At 38.4% G+C, this 23,912-nt stretch overlaps 1 protein-coding gene across 4 annotated transcripts in view; it reads left to right on the plus strand.

Moving 5' to 3' along the window:
- Positions 1-23,912, plus strand: part of cdh23 (cadherin-related 23) — a 195,517-nt gene that overhangs the window by 3,846 nt on the left and 167,759 nt on the right. For all 4 annotated transcript variants that reach the window (XM_032552273.1, XM_032552272.1, XM_032552270.1 and 1 more), the window contains exons 2-3: positions 8,689-8,788; positions 13,561-13,635. In XM_032552273.1, coding sequence (XP_032408164.1) covers positions 8,698-8,788; positions 13,561-13,635 — 166 coding nt within the window. In that variant the 5' untranslated portion in view covers positions 8,689-8,697. The remainder of the gene's footprint in view (positions 1-8,688; positions 8,789-13,560; positions 13,636-23,912) is intronic.

The raw sequence follows: 23,912 nt of genomic DNA on the forward strand, positions 1-23,912 counted from the left end.
GTATTGGAATACATATTACATTTTATTAGGTACACCATGCCAGTACCAGGTTGAACACCTTTTATACTTTCATATATATTCACTAAGGTGTGGGAAACATTCCTTTGAGATTTTGGCCCATATTGACAGGATTGTTGCTAATTTATCAGCTTCAAATGCATGATAATAAAAATCCCTGATGTAGTCTGTTGGGTTGAGATGTGGTGACGCCTCAGGACTCTGGATTATAGTAAACTCATTTACAACAAACCAGTAAGAGAATATTTGAGCTGTGTGACATGGTGCTTTGTCCTGCTGGAAGCAGCAATCAGCGGTCAGGAGGCACAAAGCTCGTCCATTAAGACGTCCACCACACCATTACACTGCCATGACCAGCAGCCTGAACCGCTGATACGAGGCTGGACGGATCCTCGCTCTTATGTTGACACCATATTGTGAACCTGCCATCTGAATCCTGCAGCATAGAAATTTGCCGGACGAGGGAACGTTTTGCAGCAGTCATCTACCAATTTAGTAGATAGTATAGAAATTGTAACCTGATTGCTGTTCTGTGATGACAGGAGTAGCACTCAGTGTGGTCATTACCTGATATCGTCCATCTGTTTCAAGGTCTGATGTGTTGTTCTATTTCATATACCTTACAAGTAACTAGTGGTTATCTCAAGCTGTTGTTGCCTTTCTGCCATCTTTACTCCAGCTGGCCTGTTGTCCTCTGACCTCTGACATCTACAAGGCATCTTGATTCATAAGACAGTCAACCAATACATGTTTAGTGATATTTTGACTGTTCTGTGTAAACTTGAGATGATGTGAAAATCTCAGTGGTTCAGCAGTTTTTGAAGTACTCAGACTCATCTGGTATCAACAACCTTGCAATGTTGACAATCCCCCTTCCTCCTCATTCTGATGCTCAGGTTGAACTTCAGAAACTCGCCACACTGGATGCCTAAATGCATTCAGTTGCTGTTTGTGTTTAACACCTGGAGCTCATTGGAGCTTGAAATATCCCTGCCATATTTTCACTTCCTTCTGCTTCTGTCTGTTGAAGTGGCTGAGATGACAAGTTTGACGGACAATCAGCAAATATGGAGCTTTTAACGGCAATAACGCAGCACAGTTTTATTGGTAATTTTAAAACTCCTTAATCTGTTTCAATCTGTTGGAAGAAAGCTTCATCCGTGTGTTCTTTTTGTCTTTTGGTATCTACATAACATTCTCTGTATCCCATGATTACGATCACTGTCTGCTTTCCACTTTTCCAATTTTCCCAGCCAGGTCTCTGGTGGTCCAGCTGCGTGTGGTCATTAAATCAGCCAAGGCTCTCAAGCAGAACCGCAGAAAAAAAAATCCTGTAGAAGAGGGGACGGCGGTGAAGATGGTTTTACTCTGCCAGTTGTTTTACAGCATTGCTTTCAGATCCTTACACATATAAAGCTGTGTTTTCTCTGAATTAATAATGGGATACAGATGGTTAAATATGAAGTCATTGACAGTTTGTATCTAACATTGCTTGAAATACAGCAGGTGCCTATTAGCTAATAGGTATTTGTTCTTGCCTGGAATGATTTCAGAAATTGTAAAGTTTTTAAGGAATGTTTTGTAGGTTCTCATTTATAAATTGCAGAGGAATTCATAGAAGATTTATTTATTTTTTCATGTTTTCCCTTCAGAGTTTCATTTAGAACAAAAACAGAAATAGTTTAGTTCCGGTTCTGACAGGTCATAGTTAGTCTTTATGCCTGAACGGGGGCTGAGAGCGTGCAGGGAAAGACGGCGCAGGAGACACAATAAGAGTCAAGCAGGACTGAACAAGGAGAGAGGTCAAGTGTTGAGCTTCAAAGGTCATCCATCCTGAAGAGCAGCTGCTAAATGGTGCGTTTTGGTCTTTCAAGCAGAAGAGACGGTCAGCTGTTGGTAGAATGAACAACCTTATTTCAAAAACGAAGGAAACTAAAGGTGATGGATGTGTCACTGTTGGCTTTTAGCATCAATCTGACACGGTCGTGCATATTTATACTGTCTGTATCCACACAGGTCTCTTCTGGTCGAGCTGCTCCAGGCTCACTGCATCAGAGAATGGAAAGCTGACAAAAAGCTCCTCTGCTTTTTGTCAGAGAAGCTTTTACCCCAGAGCATTTAAACGAGTGAAAAACATTTAAAAATTTTGGAGCTTTTCATGTAACACAACCAATCTCATAATTTTAGATGTAGAAAAGGTTCTTTTTTTTTAAATAAACGTTTTGGCAGATGTGAGGTCTATGTGGGCTGAAATGATTTGCATAAAGCTAATCTGTGATCGATTCCAGTCTGATTGTTAGCATCATAATGTACTGCCAATGAGCAGGAGAAGACACGAATAAACAGGTAGCGCTACTGTAGGGTAGTATCTGCCAGCTTTTCGATGTTTTGTTCATTTTCATAAGAGCCAAATACAGAATTTTTAATATAATACCACCAGGGATTAATAAAAAAAACATACATTTTTAATTCAAAAATGTACAACCATTGCTTGTTTGCACAAAGCAAAAATCAACTCTTTTGAGCATGATCAGGTTGTAACTTTATTCCCTCATCAAAAACATGCCTTGTTTCTTTCATGAATGGTTGAGAAATCCTTTCATCTCCATGGCAACCATTCATCTGTGCAAAACACCTAGTTGGACTTAGCCTCACCTTAGAGGCACAGCTCCTCCTCAGAGCTGCAGTTTCCACCTCACAGGCCACCTTTCCCCTTCCACTCCTCCACTCAGCTCCTTCAGACTAGCCAGCACCAATTAGTGAAACTGCACATCTGCTGAGCTCCGTTTAGGAGCTACGGCTTAGTGCAACGCTGGTAAAAATGTTGCTAAAGGGTTAATAGAAGAGTGATGTTATGACGACTTCCTGAAGGCAGAGTTTCAGAAAAAGCAGAAGTTTTAAAAGAGACATCCATCCATCCATCCATCCATCCATCCATCCATCCATCCATCCATCCATCATCTACACTCACTTATCCTTGCAGTCATGAACAAGGGAGGACCCCAAGAGTTCACCGTAGACATGCCACTAGTCCATCCCAGGGTGACACAGCCTATTTGGTCTCTAAATTGTCCTACATGGCCGTGTGTCTCTACTAACAGTTAAGTTTTTGTACTACCAACTGGTCCAATGTGCAACAGCCTGATAAGACATTTCACATCACACAAATGTGCTGTAATGTCTAGGCGACATCATTTTTGACTTTTATGTTCCGTTTGCTTTCTCTTGTAAGAATGTATTTCCAAAGTGAATAATTAGCAGTCAGCTTTGTGCTCAGGGCATGCCTGGTGACTCTAAGAGCCACCTTGTTCTTTTCACCCGGCTCCTGTTGCCGGAATCAGGTTTGCTGAGTAAGACTTTTATAGAATTGTGTCATGTCGTAGATGAAGAGATTGGAGGGTTGGGATATTCTCAGCTCATCAGAGCATTGCCTTCATCCCATCTTTCTTGACAAAGCCGAAGTGTCTGCCGCTCTGTGTTTGATCAGTGTGTTAATGAGTGATGTCCTTTTGATGAACGCTGAGAGTGGACAGACTTCTCATTGATTTGCTGTGATAATCCAGATCTGGCTTCAGGCTGAGGCCCAGCGTGCTTCCTGTGAGAGGGGTGCCTACGAGGTTGAGCCGAGTCAGACACAATTGCCTTGTAATCAATAATATTGAGTGCTGTAAGCCACCAGGATTCAGGCATGTGGCCTTTTTTGGAGGAACATGTTGGGTGCAGACGTTGCCCATAATGGCTCTGAGACATTAAGTCACATCTTAATACACATACATCTAAAAAAAAATGTAACATTGAGAAAACGTCTTTATGCAACTTATTTCAGAAAGTGAAAGATTAGATATCTATGCCTTTTTTCTCTAATCTTGATGTCTCAGTACAGCCAATCGTCCAGAGATTCAGGTCAGACCAGTTTGCTGGTCAGTTGAACCAGTACCACCATGGTCACTTGGTCACTGGATGACATGCTGACCCAGATCATCACTGACTAGAAGCTTCACACTGGATGTGAATTTGCTGCCTCTCCAGTGACTCCTGTGATGCAGATTTATCTCTGAAAAGTCTCTGGTTTAAAATCATGATGGTATATTTGAAGATAGAAATTGTAATTCTTTCCACTGTAAGCATCAATTACCAAAACTTGATGGTATTGTCATGGTTTTGCCTGCTATACTGCATAATTGTTTGCAATGCACCATCATTTTAGGAAGAAGGGATTCTGAAATGCACCAGTTACCTTTAAGGCCAAAGTTCAATACATTTCTTTATGAAACAACAGTAAGGTAGATCATGTCCAGGTGAAAAAAAAAACCTTAAACAAAAACACTGAGGTTAGGCAGATGTGATGGAGGATGCTTGAGAGAACATGAGTTCATTGCCTCAGTTGGGGCAAAGGGTAGTAAAGGTTTGATAGATGGTGTCATTGCAGGCAGTGAAGTGAAGCAGAGCTGCAGATGCTGACCATCATCTAAGCTTTATGCTCTCCACTGTGACTCCATGATCCAATTAAAGGGCTTCTTTCATTCTGATCACCTCCTCTGGATTTGGCTGGATTTTAGACTTTAAATCATTAAGTTGGACTGAATACTGAGACCTAAACGCCTTTCTGACAGCAGCTGACAGCACTTTTTTATTTCTTTGACCATTAGAAACCCTTCGAAAGCTTTGCATGAGGGAGTTCAGTTTTTCCATGAAATAATCAGGCCTTTTCATGAACGATGGCACCCACAATCTGTTATTGATGAATTGGTTTTAATTTTTGAGTGTGGAAGCTAACACCAGGCCTCATGCTCGGAAAGCAAAAGGCGCTTTGATTGCCACCCTCCCCCCCCCACATTCTCTCCACACCACATTGTGAGTGGAGTGATTGGAGCGACGCGTACTGTATTCACCATAAAACACATTACTTTGTCAGACAATAGCCTGGGTCTGCTATATAAGGCCATAAAATGAAACTAATTAACATGCCATTTTCTGTTATAATATTTCAAGAGCTACCATAACTTAACAATAGTGGAATACATAGTATGTAGAACAGAGGAGCAGCAGGAAGTGCTGTTCAAGACGAATGCAACATTTTCCTCACTATAGTTAGAAGGAACATATTGTTCCAGAAACGCAGGATAACAAAATAAAGATGGACTCCGGTTTGTTATGCTCCAAATATTAGGAGGTGACATTTAAGAAACTTTAATTTAAATTGGCATTTCAGAGACAAACAACTTGTTTATTAAGAATTTAAAGCTTAAAGAAACTTTAATTGCTTTAAAACTGGTTGAATTGTTCAAGGAGAGTACAGAGTACAGAGTAGCTTTCTGGTGAATATTTTGATAGTCTTGGCTTCTTTCTATGTACAGATACTGTACATCTACACAGTGTAGTCTAAAATGTGACCATAATAATTATTTCAAAAGATTTTCCACCTTTACTGTGTCTTCAGTTGAAACATTTACTCACTATAAATTTTGATGAACCTGGAATAAAGTCCAGCTGTCAAATTCATGACTTTTGTCTAGTTAAAGGCACAATTTGCAAAGGATAAAAGAAAAGGGCAAAATAATCAAAATCTTTTTATTGTGGAAAAGTGTGGAGTGTTTCTACTAATTATTAACCTCCTTTTAAGTGTGAAGCATTTTTTATACTAAAAATAAAACTGTGTTTTTGGACATCAAAATAGGCATATTTTTAAATAGAAAATGGTGTGAAGCTCAACAAGTTATGCTTTTCTGCAGACCAAGTAGATTTTGTGACTGACTGGATGTTATTAAGCAGAAGCAGGAGGAAGATGGCTCAGTGCTGACCCTGGTCTAAATTACAAGAGCCATGTTTGGAACAAAGTAACTCCTCAGCTTAGCCACAGTAAAACCTGGTAGTAGCAGCATCATGACCTGGTGTTAATTTTCTGGTTGTCTTCAATAAAGTGATGGAATTACAAACAGTTTGTCACTCAGATCAACTCAACAGCTCCAGGTTTCAGGTAGAAAGTTAAAAGTTGCTCAGGAAATACTGAATATCATGTTTAATTGATCAGATTCATATTGTTACATTGGTTTAAACTGAGACTTGTGCATTTCTGTGATGCACAAATCCTGCTGTTACAATGAGGAGAGACTCAAAAGTTCAACTGCCTGGTTGGTTTCAAACTCTGTGCTGATATTCACTGACAGCAACAAGGAACGACACACTCCTTCACTAAACTTTACAATATAGATTATTACCATAACTTTTAAGTTATAATAAAATTGGATTCTGTTTCCCACATTTTGTCACCGTCAAGACTAGTTTGCTTAGTGTGGTGCATATGTACTTGTACACTGGATAAATGATAAACCTTAGTACATATTCAGACAAGGCAGGTAAATCGGCATGATCACCTTGTCTTCAAGGATCAATTATAGAAGAAAAGACTTACAACCACACCAGTCATATCCAGGTAATTAGAAGCATCTTTGCCATGGCAGCAGATGAGCTCTTAGTCTGTTTGTGCTGCATTTTGTCAGACTGCTGGATCGAAGCCATGAACACAGAGTGCCTTGGATCAGACTTAACTGACTTCTTCAAGGTCTCAGCTGTCTGAAGATGAAAGGTTGCTCAGTGTTGTTTCTGCAGTTTTACTGCACAGGCTGACAATGGCCTGCGGTCTCAGTTTGTGTTTCAGGTTAAGCGAGTCACACCAGCAGTGAAAGGAAGAACTCGGCACTTATTCACTAAAACACTCCGCATACACAACCTCAAATCACCAACAAGATTCAAACCTTTCTGATTCAAAATGAGCTGCTGGGGTTTCCTCTGCAAAGAACCAAAGTTATATTTAAATCCTAGTCTGAAATCAGTTTGTCTTGTGTGTGTGAACTTATTTTAGAGTTATGGGGCAAAGTGTGTGAATTCAAAAGACCATCCAAGTTTTCCTCACACCCAGCTGGTCTGTCTGTCTCAGCCTGTAATCATCATTCATAATGATGAAGCCATCATCTCCAAAATGTCCCCAAGCGTTAGAGAAAGGAATAGTGACAAGTCAAGGAGGCGTGTGTGTGTGTGTGTTTGTTTTTTACAGCTACAAAATGGACAGGCAAACCCAAAGTAAGATCACATCGAAATATAAATCAATGTTATTGTTCAATAATATTAAATAGATGTTATATTATTTAATCGTTAAAGACGCATTGGGCTGCATGGTGGTGCAGGTTTCTGTCTTCCTGCTGTTGGGCTTAATCGACTGTCTTTTCGTGACAGGGAGGAACTCTAATTATGTTAAAACATATTAAAACAGAAAGCTGACATTTTTATCTCTCGTGTTGTAGGGTGGATTCACATCAGCCCTCTTTGGTCCATTTTAATCCAACTTTAGTTTATTTGCCTTGAAAGTCCGGTTTGTTTGGGGAGGGAGATATGGACCAAAAAATAAAATCTCTGGTCCTACAAATAGGTCTCGCTTCAGTTGAAGTGAACTCTGGTTTGGTCCAAATGTGTATGTGAACGTCAAGCGGACCAGACACCGCCCTATAAACAGGAAGTGGACTACAGCGCAGAGCATTCTGGGTAAATACAACCTAAACAAGTATGAGTCCAGCGGAAGCAGGAGAAATGGCTCATGGTCTTTTACCAAAGAGAAATCCTGCAAAGGCTAAAATCTGTCTGAGGAAGTTTAACTCAGTGTCTTCAGAGGTTTTTATGTAATTTCCCTCAGTTGTTCTTGGTGCAGCGCCCCCACAGGCGAAGGTGGGAACACGTTTTTCAATTAGTTTGATTCGTTTGACTCAGGGAAGTATGAAAGCACCTACTGAAAATATAATGATTGTTGCAATTTTGGTCCCCAGTCGAACCGAGTTAACTGGACTATCAGGTGTAAAAACAGCTTTAGATACGATGAATCCATTGTTAGCTGTGTAATGTGAATAAACATGTGTACAGCTGAAACCTTTAGAGTATCTCGTTTGTTATAGGATCAAATTTTTAACCTGATCAGGTGAAAGGAGGAAGCGGTCAGGAGTTTTAAAATGGGTCACAGAGAAGACAACAGAGTCGAATAAGGAAGGGAGCATTGCACATCGCCATGCAGGCTGCATGCTCACAGGAAACAGAACGGAATAATTCACAGGAAACAGGAATCCAAATGAAAACAAATGTATATTTTATAAACACGTGAACAGCTCATAGAAACACCTACATTCACAGAGTGATCTCATATATTTATACAACACACACTGACAGACCATTCTTTACCTCAGATTTTGTTTTCACTCCCCTGTATGTATGAGCTACTCTGTATAAATTGAATAACCTACATATTTCTGCATATTTTTTATCTTTAAGAGCACAATGGCACAAAACCGTGTTTCTGCTGGATGTGTTACCTTTAACTCTGCTGTCAGTTTACTCTGAAGTTCTTATCATAACATATATGCAACAAATTAGCGTAACAAGTTTTAGTAAGAAAAAAAGATGGTTCAGAAGGAGAAAAAGGTAAATCAGTATCAGAATAATTTATTATTGATTATTACAGAAATGTGTTTTAAAGTAGTGCGTTTCCTGCACATGTTCCGGCTCTTTATTCATTTTGCATTCAGAGTTTATGATTTTCTTTAACAGTCTTTATTTTTGCACAACATGGTTTACAGAAAATAAACTAACCATGAAACTGATTTTTTTCTGTTTGTGTTTTTCCTGCAGGTGTCGGTGATGTCGTGGGGTTCGTGTGTGGGTTTAGGGTGCAGGATGACGGCTGCCAAGATCCTCCTTCCCTTCCTTGTTCTTCAGTCATTTTGTGAAGGTGAGTCTTTCTTCCTATAAACAATAACTGTGCAAAGCCGCAAAGACTAGAGTTTCATTTTTTGAGATTTAATGTAAGAGAAAGGTATTCAGGCTGCATAACTTAAAAGGTGATCACAGGTTCTGAGCTCAGTGCATGTGCTTTATTTTAAAGTCTTCATATTCTCAGTTGCAGAAAGTGGAACATAACGCTTTCTTGTAGTTTTCTTCTGTGTAAATCTGTGAATTTAGACTTCAGTTATTTAAAAAACTGTAAGACCTATGTAAAATAAAAAGAAAAGCTTTAAAGAATCTACAGGGCTATGAATAAATGTTTCTCTTATAAACGGTGAAAAACAAATTGCTTGAGGTTTGATCACAAAACTTTAAAGTAGTTCTTCCCAAGCTATTTGTAGCAAAAGCAGCGCCTCCATAAACACTAGTGCCGCCATCCTGGCATACATTTTAAAATGGAAATAAAATCACCTGAGCTTTTTTCCAGGCTGCTGAGTCGTCACATAAAGACAAAACTAAGAAAAGAACATATTGTTCCTGTTTATTGGCACAGCAGATTTGAATGGTGAAATTTCCGATGTAGAAAACCAGTGAAGTTTTCCTGAAGTTTTCATTCCAGGCAGAGAAATCACTGCACTCTCATCAACAATGACTTCAATTGTTGATGAAGGATAGATTTGCACTTCTGATGAAAGTGCAAATGTATCATATTTCTAAAGGATACATTTGCACTTCTGATGGTTTGAATCTTATTTACTATTTTACTTACAGCACTGTACCTTTGTTTGTGAACATTTGGTGTTTGAAAGAATTCAAGAAAAACTCCTGGTATATTTTTGATGAGGAAGTAAAATCATAGCATGATGTAAAACTCAAAAAACTTGATTTCACACAACACCCCTCCTTCAAGGTGTTACTACGCCTTTTCTCCTCTATCTTGTTGCTCCCTTCGTCCCTGGTTTCTTTCATCAAGCTCATTAGCACACTGACCTTGTGCTAGCTTCCAGCGCTGCCTCTCTGAACCAGCAAATTGGATTGATGATCACGGTTGTGATTATTTTGTTGCTGTAATCCATCTGCATTTCTCTATTCATCCGGTGCTGACTCACCGTAATTAAGCCACAGGTACAGAGACAAGCCCATTAACCCGTCTTTCTTGCCACCTTGCATCCAATAAAGTACACTCCAGGCCACACTGACAGGCCAGAGATGAGCATCTTATTCCGCTCATAAGGACACATGACAGCAGGAAAACCTCCTGCTTTGAAAGCAAAGACTCAGTCACTCAAGCATTCTCACTTTAAACAGTTTTGAGTCGTCCCTCATCAGCTTCCGTGTGTCGGTTGTAGACCAGACAACTCAGTTGATCAAAGACCATTTGTTCACTGATCTTTTAAAATAACCTGTGTGTATCATACCGCCTCCTGACACCACAGAGAGCTGCCCAAACACAATTAACCCAAAAACAGCCATTTAAAGAGTATAGTGCTTGACTGGAATAAAACCTTGTTTTCAGATCAGAAAGAGGTAATTCAGAATAAAGTTACTGGAAGAATAAAACCAGAAAAGATGTAAAACACTCATTTAAAAATAAAAAAAAATACTGCAGGCTTTTAAAAAAAAAAATTCATAGATTAATCAGCAATATTTTCAAGTAGAAGTTAAACCTGCAGGCTTTGTTCTCCGATTATAATGAGACATGGAGTAATTATAAATAATTTCAGATTTTATATGTCTAGTATTTTGATACTCTGCCCTCCTCATATGTTTCTGTTAGTGGGAGCTAATGTTTATGTGAGCTATGCTACTTTAGCAAAACTCAGATGACCCAGCTTTCTACTAGCATGTAAACGCACCATCTACACACAAATCTGGGATCTCCCGAAGCGTGAAATGAGTCTCAAAAATACTCGTGCACTCGTAACCGGTTATGTACGTAAATGCAGTTTTACGTGTGTGTACCAGGTGACTTGTGCGTACTTTTTCAACATTTGTAGGTTTATTTTATTTTTAAGGTTTACAAATCCAGGATTACACACGCACAGATATTTTTACACACGCACAGATACTTTGAGACTATTTTCACTCCATATGAAACGACTGATATTTTTAAGAAGGGTCCATTTTACACAGGAATGGTGTGTCCAGTGTTCTGTACAGTATACACTGCAAAAACACAAAATCTTATGAACCATTTTTTCTAGTTTTAATGCAAATATCTTAGTGCACTTAAAATAATACAAAACTAATTTACAAGTAACTTGTAATAGGAGCTTGTTTTAAGTCAATAATTCCTTAGATTTGATGAGTTGATAACTGGAACCAATCTGATAATAATCTGCTAATAATCTGCCAGTGGAACAAGACACTTTTTCCATATTATAATTTATGGGAAAGATGCACTTTTTTCCTCATAAATATGGGAAAATTAATAATATGGGAGAGTGGAACAAGGCACTTTTCCCATATTGTAATACAAAACAAGGTTTTGCTGAAAAGTTACTTGTACAGTAATTTGATCTTATTTCAGGTGTACTAAGATACTCGCACTAAGATTTTGTGGTTTTGCAGTGTAGTGTTGGTTTTCTGCATGTTTTTAATTCAGACCTGTTTACTCTGAGAATTTAGTGTTGGTTTGCATTTTGTGCCAAACTCTTTAGTTTCAGATGATTGACTGGATAGAGCTTTGTGAGAAGTTCAAAGTTTGGAGTTTAGTTTTATTAAATTTAAAATTCTCTACTTCCTCCCTGAGCTGCTGTGGTCCTCGGTCTTCATGATGCTTTTTGTTCACAAATTTCTCTTATTATAACATGGTTGTAATTTTGAAAAGACTTTTATCTGTATTGACTAAAAGTAATCCCAGAATAAAGCTCCCTGTCCCTCTCCTACGGCAGTAATTCGGCATACATTGCACTCAGTGATGCCAACCAAGTGGTACACAGGTAAATGTCTGCAGTGAAACTCAGGTGAATTGTGGTGCGTTGCACTCAGTGATGACAACAGGGATGTAATCATCGTTGTCACTGCAGGTCATGAGGGAATTAATTTTGGAGAAGAGCTCTGCTTCAGCTTAATATTTTCCCAGCTTCTGTTGATTATTATGCCCATTTGCTCATTAGAGTGTCACTGAAAAAGTGCCAAATGTTTAATGTAGCCATTTTAAAAAGTACGTTTCAGACCCATTCTGCATCCCAGCAGCTGCAGAGGGAAAGCAGATGGTGGAATTAAAGATTTACCTTTGCTTTCAAGAGGATGAAGACAGTTTCAAATGAAACATGTGTAGCAATACATACAGTGGAGTTATGAATCCCTGGTCTGTGGCCAATATACAGTGTAGTTCAATCTGAGTCTGGACTCACCATGCAGTCATCTGATGAAATACAAAATGAAAAAGTAAAGAAATGACTCAACAACAAAATATACAACTTATATAGTGAACTGGTACAAAATGACCACAAAGTTGGTTTGTGAAAATCTGCCTGACTGGAGATCCACTCGGTGCACATTTTATGTCAGAATCTTTCAGCGACAAGTTAACTAAAAGGTTTGCACTGTTTACAAATGAGGCCAAATTTATGTCTTCTGACGCACAAGCTGCTGTAAACTAACATGTCATGATGATAAAATAATATCACAACAGATTAAAATATTCAGGAGAAAATGATATGACCACAAATAGATATGGAAGACAAAGAGAAGCAGTAACAATGAACTGTCGGTATGTACAGGAGTTAGTTACCATGGCAGCCAGCCAATAATTAAAATCAATTAATACTTGAAGTCTGTTCTAAGAATGCTTCTAACTGCCCATATTAATAGTTAAGACCAAATATACTTAAATATGCTTCAATATGAACAGTGGAAACTGGTTTGGCGCTAATGCAGAGCATCAGACCTGTGGTCTTCTTTATCTCTGCTCCGCAGCCAATCAGGACGCTTTGCAAACAGCAGCCAATAGCATGTCAGGTAGCATTGCACCCAGGTATTTCAGCCTCCCAAGCTACATTTTCTTTTGAATATTTTAGATATGCTCTACGGAAAAAAAAGTGATTATGCAGATTTTCCACAGATGCGTTCCACAAAAGGATCTGTACATCCAACATAGATCTAATATATTTTAGGTTTAACATCTGCTGAGTAATTCATATGGAGACATCACATGTGGAAAAACATTCTAACAGGGTCTTTATCTAATAAACAGATGGATTGGATTGATGATTTTGGTTATGATTATTTTTTTTGTGATCTTTGATGGTATGAGGTATAAATACCTTTATTCATAGCTAAACAACTGATGCACTGAAAATACAGAAGCAAAACTTTGCAGCTGTTAAAGTGACTCATTCTGCAGGTTGGTTTAACCTAAATAGTGTTCATGTGCTTCAGTTCAGACACCTTACATTACAACACGTTTTCTCTATAAATGAATATTAATGTTTGAGATTAGTTGGACATCTGCATCTTCAAATATCAAACTTTCTACCATCTGAATTCTGTATTCTGTTTTCAATGGCCTGAATATCTCAAAATATTGTAGGCATGAACCCAACAGACTCAGTTCAAGCAGCTTTTAGACCATGATGTTTTAAAATACATTTAATATTTAGAAATCGTTGTCTTGATTTAGCAGACCAAGCGGTTTGCTTTTCTCCATGGTCTAGTCCTAAAACCTACAGTGATTTTTAAACATATTTTGTGAGCAGAAATGGAGTCAGCAGACGATGAAATACTGTTATTATATTCATCATTGTGAATTACTTTTTTCCCTCTTCTCCACAGGCTCCAATCAGCCGCCACGCTTTCTGAACTACTTTTTTTCAACTTACCTCCTCATCTATGAAGACATGCCTATTGGTGAGTTTGTCAAGTGTCAACATGTTACATTAGATGTGTGAATGGAGACTTTAGAAGAGTTCTTCACTTCTTTTTAAACCTAAATACTGCTCAAAGCTCCTGCTGACAGATGCTGTGGCAAAACACCGAGAGGCTTTATGTATTCTGTGCATTCTTTTCCAATGATATGGCAATCTAGAGTTTGAACTTCCGATAAACATCACAGACCTCTTGGACTGGATGTGATATAAATTGAAATGGCTTTAGTTACATTCTTTTCATTTTTTTGTCCAAGAACTTTTTTATGTGGGTCATTTTTTTTTCTGAAAATCAAAGACAAGGTTGTGTCCAGTTCCTGGTGGAGCCGTTATTCTCGTATTTATAATGCTTGGTTGGTTGCAGTGATTGACAGGGCAATTTTAAGATGTCTGGCTTTTCATCCTCTCTTAGTGCGTTATTGGCTTAGAATTAAAATCCCTTTTATAGGATTGATTTTTCTTGAAGTTTACCTTTTTTCATCTCATGATCTTTACTCTTCTCCACTCTGTCAACACTCCAAGTGCGAGTATTTTATCGTTCTCTTCCTCAGTTGTTTTCTGTGAGTGGGAACATGTCTCATATTTCCTGTTTTTCCCAGTTTTGTCCTCTACATTATTATTCATGTATATTTTGTCCCTTGACGAGGAAAATGTGTGACATCCACTCAGAAAAAATCTAGTAAGGATTGAATTTTCATTGGCTCATGGAGGTCTGGCTATTGTCAAAGATGGGTGCTCTCAAAGAGCAGCTGAAGATAGTTTCTCTTCAGCTGGTTATCACAGCATAAATTTATCTAATGTAGAATCAGTTAATTAATAGCAAGTGGATGCAAAGGTTTGGGGTGCAAATGTGTTAAAATTTTATTTTTATACACAGTTTCTATAGAAAAGTTAACATTCAGGGACAAGAAAAGAACTGAAGAAGGAATAATCTTTAAAAGTAAGAACTGTTAATAAAGACTGATGAAGACATTACAAGTTTATGCTTTTATAAAAGAAGAATCATGAGCAAAAGATGAAAGAACTAGAGAAGACAAGTTATTGAGAACTGTGTTTAAACTCAGATTGTCATCCCCTAATCAAACGTTTGACAGTTTGCATTAAAAATTAAAAATCTGTAGGAAAATTTTACATTCATGTCATTTCCTGTCAGACATTTACACTCTGATGTCCCTCTGATGGTAAAGGCAAAATGATTTCTGTCTCTGAACGTGGCAGGATTGTTCTGCTGCACAAACAGTCCGCTCACTGTGCTGCAGTAAGGCGGCCATTTTTACATTTCTGCAGTAGTTTGGACCAAAAGGTCCAGTGAGAGATCACAAAAAAAATCCCCTGCGCTAAATTGGAGGATTTGATAAGATTCTCATTTCCCATGGGACATGGAGCACAAAACATGGGACACTAAAGAATCATCTGGACAGTCCTGATGGCCTCCAACATTAAGCAGATTGTTACATTTTATGTATTTTTATGTTTTAATATTCTTATTTTTATGCTTGTGTTTTTGTGAAGCGTTTTGTGATTTTAATGTCTGTGATCTGTGCTACTTAAATACATTTTACTGACTTTTACTTTCTTACTTATAAAGAAATCCTTTGGAGATACCTTCTCTTATTTTAACACTTTTAGCTCTTTTTGGGAGCTTTTGATCTATAGTTTTAAACTTTAAACCAGCTTACTTGTTTATTTATTAGTTTTTCAATAAAGGGCCTATTTTTTCTTCTTTTGTGCATTGTGTGGCCCGACTTATAACTTGCTTACAACTGGGAACATAGTTTGGAAAACCTTTTAGAGCATAGCAGCATATACTTGAGGAAGTGATTACATTATGAGATTTTTTTTTTTGCAGTCTAGCCTCATTTGAATCAGTTGTATTGGTTGTAAAGAAAAAGTCGGTGTAAATTCAGTGTGAAAAGGCCCCTGGACACCTGATTAGTTTATTCTGAAGGTTTTACACTGTAGAGTCCAACTATCACTCTGCCAGCAGTAAATCATTAACATTATGAGCTCAAGGACCTTTGCTCTATATAAATGCTAAGTTGTTTTTTAAAGTGTAAGACCATTCTAGACGCAGGGCTTTGTTCATAAAGTGAGCTTGTGCGCTAACCAAAGAGGGACATGGATGTGTTTCCCCAACCAATATGCTTGGATTGCCCTCTGGCCATGAGTTACTGCTCTCCTGTGAGGCAGCTGGGCCTCGGTCCAGTCCCGCCCTCCACCAGCCCATTGAGCTGTCAGTCATGTCCTTGGCCTGCTCAGTAATGGCTTCCCCCAGTGATGTGACTGTGAGGCTGGATTGAGTGATCAGACAGTGACAATTTGTCAAGATTATTGTTTATTAGCTCAGCAGATGTCCTCATCGAGGTGGTCCTTCGGTTCAAACACACACACACACACACACGCCCCCACACACGCCCATGAGTAAATGCTTCCATAATCTTTGGTGCTGGATGACGAAGTCATGCTTTTTTGAAATTTAAAATTACACGTCATCCTGTAAACTTGCCCAAACAAGTATACGTACCTGCTGGTTTTTTCATTAAGAACGTAAAGTAACAAGTAACTCTTAGAACTGGTGTTTTTCAAAGTGAGGTCGCTGTGGGGCCTCAGGAAGTTGTCTGGAAAATGAGGGGAAAAAAAAAGACTCCTGCACATTTTTAAATCTTAAATTTAAAAGTTAAAATATTTTTATTTAAATGTTATTTCTGATCTCATTTTCTGATTGTCTGCCAGTCAGATCCATTAAGCGGATTTTCTCCTGAACCCAAACCCTAACGAAACATTTCGGACAAGAAAAAGACCATAGGGAATCCCAGATAAAACTTATAATCAATAGAGAGAACTGTGATGAAAAGTTGTATTATCTGATAACAAAGTCATAAGATATTATCTGATAAGAAAATTTTCCACCATTGAACTAAATTGAACCATCTAAAATCAGAAGGTATGATGCAGCATTTATGCTAAATGGCTAATAATTATTGAGTAGCGAGTAAAAAAAGTTCTAAAAGTTGATGTTTATTTATTTTCTAGAGTTGTCTGTGGGTTTGCACAGGGGCCCCTGCCCAGAGGTTAATGCTCTTTGGGGGCCCATGGCATGGAAAGGTTTGAGAACTCCTGCTTTAACCAAACTGTACAACCCCAACACATCGCTCAGGTCTCCAGAACTGCTCACATTAAGTTATCATGGGTCTAATTTGGTGACGTCCTGGCGGTGATGGAGCAGCATCTGGTTCATGTGAGTAGTTTGTGACATGACAGCAGCACAAAGGAAATATTGATACTGTAGGACAGAGATGAGGAAAACACTCCTCCAGTCAAACTGATCCACCACACTCTGGTGGCGCTACTCCACCCTGCTTAGAGAGCATATCAGAAAGCTCAGTGCGTGACCTCTTTAGCAGCAGACTCAGCACTCCGTAGCGTGAAGGCAAAGATCTAAACACGGCTGTTTGATGTCATTTCAGAAGCAGCAGGTTCACAAAGGAAACTGTGTGGAAAAATGTTGTCAAGATGTAAAACATAATCGACAGAAGGACCTGGCTGGGTGTGAATTCACACTGCTGACATGCGCTGAATAATGCATCTTACATCCCAGTTCAGTGCTGTCTCTATTGTCAGCAGGAAAAAGAAAACATTCTCACTTTAATGCATGGATGACACACGACCAAGGAGATGGAAGTTGTGTATGTGTTGTAACATGTCTTAGATTCCTAGATTCAGATACGTGTGTGGGTGTGTGTATGTGTGTGTTGTGTGAGGGAAATGAAATGTGTAATTAGACAGAGACAACACTTTGATTAAGCGCTCTCATCTTCTAATCCACTTTGCCCTGATTCGGCAGATTAAGCCCTCTGCTGAGTAATTAACTTATGGAAATACAATATTTGTTGGAAATAAGAAACTTCCACAGCCTGCTGGAGTGTTTGCTAATGTTGTGTGTTGTGTAGTCTGTGCAGACTTAACGTATTAATGTGTTTGGAATAAATTATTGCATATGGTCCAAATCAATTGTTTTCACTGAGAGAGTGAGAAACCTCAGAGAAGTGAGAGAAGAGCAGAGGTGAAACTTGTGGCAAATTTGATTACTTTAATGATGCTGAAGGATTTAAAACAGTTGTTGTGTTCATTGCAGTGAATCCATTAGCTCCTGGTGGTACTCCAATGTTTCTTTTACCTTTCCCAGCCTGACATAAACTCTGTTTCCTGCAGGGTTTTTGCTCATGCATCAGTTTCATTATTAGCAGGCTGTAAACTTGCTTTAAGATCTGCATGAAATGCAGATGAAAAGAAGCTTTACTTCATCTCCATGTATCTCAGACTTGGGCCAGTCAGTGTTGCCTTTGTTTTTTCTTTCTGTCCTCCTGCTGGTGCTGCATTAGTTATCATATTGGTGAGTCTATAGGAGGTTTCCTCACCTTGACATGTTTCCATGCTTTAGCCCAGGTTACATCTCTTCTGTATACTCCCTATCAGCCACCGTGAACTCAGGAAAACTTTGAATGCAGCATCATGTTCTGGTTTGTTAATCTAAATAGGCTCTATAGATAAAAACAGTTTAAGTCTATATTTGACTTAAAATAATCAAAAAATAGGTTGACGCCAAACAAAGCAACTCATTGAGTAATGAGTTGTTGTCATCACAGCACGCTCAGTGTGGGGGTGTGTGGGGGTGTGTATTCCTGAAACCTGGATATTCTTCCATACTCCTGGAACTTTCTGCTGTATCAGCCTCTGTTAAAGTCTTTAATGCCAGCATTGCCACTGGGACAGCTTTGGGTTTCTCACTTCAGCTCAGTTTGTTCCCGTACTTCTTGTTCTTCTCGTGCTTCTTTTCTGCTGTTCAATTTTCCTTGTTGTTTTGTCAGGATGAGATAAAAGAACTGCTTCTCTTTCTCTACTCTAATTCTAAAAGTGAGAATCCAAGTCTGAAGCTTCAGTGTAACTGACCAGGGATTTGTTAATCCTTAAAATAACTACATTTGGTTTTGACCTGTAAGGGTGACTGCTAATTAGGCAGCTGACCGAGTGAGAATGCACAGAAAGCAGTGTGCTTAGACGTAGCCTGAGCTAACAATGGTTTTAAATGTAGCATCCTGAAACAACTGCCCTTCTGTGTTTTCTGCTAATATTCATGCATTGGATTATGGGATGGATTGTTCACAGTAGCAAGAACATTTTCAGGAAAGGTCAAAAAATGTACATGTTGCAAGACATCAAAACTCATCTCTGGTTCCTCCATGATGTGACTTTTGTACTGAAAGAGCTGGTAGATACTTTCAGCCCAAGGACAATTTCCTAAAACTTCTTGTTCCAAAACCAGACTGATAATCCCAAATTAGCTGCCTTACAGTCTTTGACTGTTTATAAAAGATTCCTACAGAAGAGGTCATCACACATCACAGTGGAAAACAAATATCTCAGTAATTTCTGGGATACCTGGGGAATCAAACGCAGCATCTGTAGCGCTTCCATGTGGCTGCGGGTGAAAACAAGACGATCTGTGTGAATGAAACAAAACAACATCCTCCATTACTCCAGAAATGATTGACCCAGAAGTTTCTTTTGTCTGCTAAATCTCTAAACATTATTAATTGTCTGACTGCAGTTTTAAAGTCCAGGCTGTAGAAGCAACACTTATTGTATAAACATTATTCTGAAATTTGCACTTGATTGCATTTGATTTTTCTGCCTTTATTCTTTGTTTCCTTAAAACTGGAAAAATATCATCTCAAAGCAAAATATACATCTTAAAATGACATTTGAACATAAAATGTCTCATCTTTTTAAAGTGCTGCACAGACATCATAACATTGTCCCTAATGCATCTAATGTGCAAATATACTGGCTGCAGCAGACGTCTCCTAGTCAGACCAGTAGCCTCTGGGTCGGATCCCACTAACAGGATTTAGTTTTAAAACCCACTCCTTTTCCCACAGTGGGCGGGTATCCGTGCTGGTTCTCTCTACACTTCAGAAGTTGTTCCACTATTTCCTAAAAATGTAGTTTAGATGTGTGAGCAGAATTACATTTTGTAAAAGCAATGGCTTAAATAGCCAGGCTTTTTGTTGGTGTCTTAACATTCATTACGTATCGTTGCCTGAGTTTGTGCTTCTTTAAAAAGACATAATAATTAACTACTATACAATTACTTTAAGACAAATACAAAACTTAGCTATATTAAAAAATGTATGATTGTATTTTGTTTGTACGTTAATATTTGTGCATCTCATATGCTGTACTCATAAAACCTTTAGATGCAGCTTCTAATCTGAAAAACGATATTTAGATATTTTTCAAAAATATTCTGTTGCTAATTTCATCTGTCAGATTGGTCTAGTCAAAGACCTATATCCAATTGAGAATGTGTGGCAAGATTTGAAAAGCAATGTTTCCAGACAACCTCCATCCAATCCGACTGAGTCAGAGCTGTTTTGTTTTGTAAAGCTTGTGCATCTACATCAGCTGGAAACGGTAATATAACTTGAATAAATATATATATTTTACTGAAGTATATGTGAAAACTACCCTATTTTTCAGTATAACTTGGTCTTTATGAAAATCCTGGAGACAGCTTTGTCCCCTTCTGTCCTAGAAACACTTCAAGAAGCTGAAAGGTGACAGAGTTGGTTTTGCTCCAGAGCCTCTGGCTTGTCAGAGACCCGTTGGCTGACTTTACAATAAATTATTTGTAACAGAAAGAAGCGAAACATTTTCAGAGACAAACACAACAAACCTAGATCTTTTATTTCATCTGACTGTATGAAAGAACTGAATAATTGTTTTACTGTTTGTTTTTTGTTAGGTCTGTTGGATCTTAATGAGTCGATTTAATTGAATATAGCCCAATTTCCTCATTTCTGTTTTCTCTCAGAATAGCAGGCTGAGATAAAAGTGGGAATGTGAACAACTGTGTGTGATATCAAAAGTCACTTAAATTTTTCTGTAGAAACTCGATCATTACTAGCTGGCAGTGGGTAGATTATCTGACCAGATAACACTTTGAGTTAGACTTAAAACACAAGGACAGAGGACATTATAAATGTATCTGGTCCTTATCAAAGTTTTAATGTATAAATCTAACCTTGGGTGTAGAGAAACACACAGTGCGTCCCATGTGTCATTATTTAATAAATTACCATAAAGCCAGAACAGAGAAACAGTGTAGAAAAATGGAGTTCTGCTTGTTTAGAGGGAAAGTAGCAGCCAGGTTCTGATCAAATCAACTTCATTCTCAATGTGACAAAAACAGGAGCTTTGGTCGATTTGTGATATAACATATCCAGATGTTAGTGTGCATTCACACCAGCTCTGCCTGGTCCACATTAGTTCCTTTTCTCTGGAGAATCTGATTGGTTTGAGGAGATGTGGATGCAGAATCACACTGTGATGTGGACCAAAAAAGTGAACTCTGGTCCTCTTAAAGTCTTGGTCCCGGTTTGGTTGAAGTGAACTTTGGCGCAGTACGAATGCATAGCTGAACATCAAGCAGACCCAAAAGGCCTTCTGGGTAAATACAACCAACACAAACACTCGTGTGAAGCTTTGGCAGGAGAGAATGCTTGTGTTTTTTTCCCCCACAGACAAAAGGGTTTTAAACCCTGCAGCAGGTGACTCGTTGATCTTTGCTGAAGAATCATCAAATCTTCACCAGCTTCCCTCTGTTTTTGTGATGAGTTGATAACTCTTGTTTTCGTTGGCTTAGTTGCAAAAATCAAAACTTTCCCACTTAGACTGCAAACTCGTCACTTCAGCTTGTGGGTTGATCAAATTTACCCACCACTTCATAAATGAGCCAACATTCAGTCAGTTGGTGACAATTTCCACTTGTGTTCCATATTAATAAAGTGCTGCAGCTTAACTTTTCCACTTCTTCTATCACATTATTTTAGTCTCCCAATTTGGACAGTTTGCTTACTTATGCATGTGAGTGTGCATGTGTGTTTGTCTACACATGCCTGCATTACTGGGTTCTCCAGCGCGCGCTGCTGGTGGCAGATCAGCTTCGTGCAGCTGCTTATCGGGCCCAGGTGGGTCACGGCTGATACCTGCCTGAGCCACATAGAGCAGCTAACCTGGAAATTGATGTTTCACATCAGCGACCACCTCTCTTTGCTCGAATGCAGAGAGGCAGCGGAAATGAGAAGGGGAATTTAAACGTGAATGTGTGTGGGGGCATTTCTGTATGTTTGTTTGTGTTTGTTTCTTCTTCTCTTTGTGGCTTTGAAAACGGAGGGACTGTCAAAATATAAAATGTTAAAATAAAACTCCAGATTTTTCAACTTGAGTTTTTGTAACTGTTTTAGTATTTGGAATAAAGGACATAGAAAACACATGGGTACATTTCTGAGTGGCTCAACTGTCTTTCCATGAGTCTGAAACCAATGAAATTTAAGTTTGGGACATAAAGCAACTTGTTATTTTGCCTCACAGAGATGTATTATAAAAAAGTTTATCTATTTCAGTAACTTCATATGCTGTTAAAATCAGATATGTACTCTCACTTTATAAAAAAGCACATAACTTTTTTTACCGGATATTAAATGAGACAAAACTTTTCCAGTTTCTGTCAGTTAGAAATACATGATCTTTTTATTTGCTTAGGTTAAAACTCAATGGAATAAAAATCTAATAAAAATCTCAGTTCAGATTCCAAGTTCAGAACAACTGCTGACCAAAGAAATCACAGGAATCTGTTTCATGTTTGACATAAAACATAATCCTCAAGACTTTTGGGAAGATATTCTGTGCACGGATGAAACAAAAGCTGATGTTTTTTAGATGGCGTGTAAATCATTATATCGGGGGTTACTTGTAAAAACTGATGGAAACTTGAGAGAGCTACGAGGAAAATGTCCAGCCATTATTCTTTACTCTGAGCTAAAGATAGACTTGGGTCATGCAACAGGTCAATTATCCAAAGCACCTGTTGGCAATCCAGCCTCTCCATGGCTGTAACAGACAAGGGGGAGGTTTTTGGTTTAGTCATTCTGGTCTTAAATCCAAAAATAATCTTGAGTCATGGTCTGAAATAAGTAATTTTTTCCTGTTTCACTGAACTAAAATCACTCCCACCTTTAACCTAAAACTGTCACAGTAATGTGTTTTAATCCCAGACTGCCTTGCACCCTTTGAATTTCGTTGTCCTTGTGACAATGACAATAAAGATTTATCTTATCTTATCTTAAGGTTCAGATTTGACATGATTATATGTCGTTCCCTTCAGAAAAACTGATATTTTGAAAACTTCAAACAGTGTATCATCTGGTATCAATGAGTTGTTTATGTAAAAAAGAAAGACACTGAACTGTTGCTTACCAGCAGCTCAAAGTTCAGAAACATCTCAGTTCATCTTGTGGCTGTTTATTTAGTCCAACTTTTCTTCACTTTGCTCTAATATGATCTGCTTCATAAAACGCTCAACCTTCAGTCTCTGTTTCTAGTGACTTGCAGAATAAAATTGCATTAGTTGCTTGCAGAGTAACATCGGTGCTGGTGATGTGTATGTAAAGGTTATCTTGTCCTTGTCTTGAACGCTGACATTTGTTCTCATAAAGGCCAGAGATTCAGTTCCAGAGAGTGAGAACCGACAAGATGGTTGATCGCTTCCTGTCGGCTCATTTACAGGCTGATCTCAGCCTGAAAGCCTTTTTATTCTTTCTTCTTTTAATAATGTCTTTTTGTTGGTTTGGTACAGAATTTGTAAAAATTTATTTTAAATGTATGTAGTCTATGGATGCCACGAGTATAATAATTTATGCACAATTTTTTTCTTTTTCTTGCTCACTTTACTTGTATTTCTTTCAGAACAAAATGTGTACGTGTCCAGCTGTTTGGTCCTGATAATTCGATTTGGACTTTCAGGCCCTAAAATGAACTTTAAAATGATTTAGACGTTCAAAATTCACCCAGTCTTGTGTAAGTTGGCAACAGAAGTGAGTAAGTAGTGAAAATGAACTTTATCCAGCCAGTTGGTGATACATTGTTACTTAGCCATGATAAATGCAAAAACATTTTGCTAGCTAGTTAGCAAGTTTATATTAGCACATATTGGAGGTTGCAGAAAACAAAGGTGGGTGGATGCTTTCATGCAGCACAATGACCCTAAACATACAACCAGAGTGACAATTAAATGGTTAAGACTGGTCCAACACTTCTGAAGCAAATGACAGAATCACCTCTTCAGTATGCAGTCAAGTTCTCCAGAGTCCTGCTAATGACCTGATTATCTGACTCAGGTGTGTTGAAATAAAGACACAT

The sequence above is a fragment of the Xiphophorus hellerii genome, chromosome 22 (genome assembly GCF_003331165.1).
Source record: "Xiphophorus hellerii strain 12219 chromosome 22, Xiphophorus_hellerii-4.1, whole genome shotgun sequence".
NCBI classification, from domain to species: domain Eukaryota; kingdom Metazoa; phylum Chordata; class Actinopteri; order Cyprinodontiformes; family Poeciliidae; genus Xiphophorus; species Xiphophorus hellerii.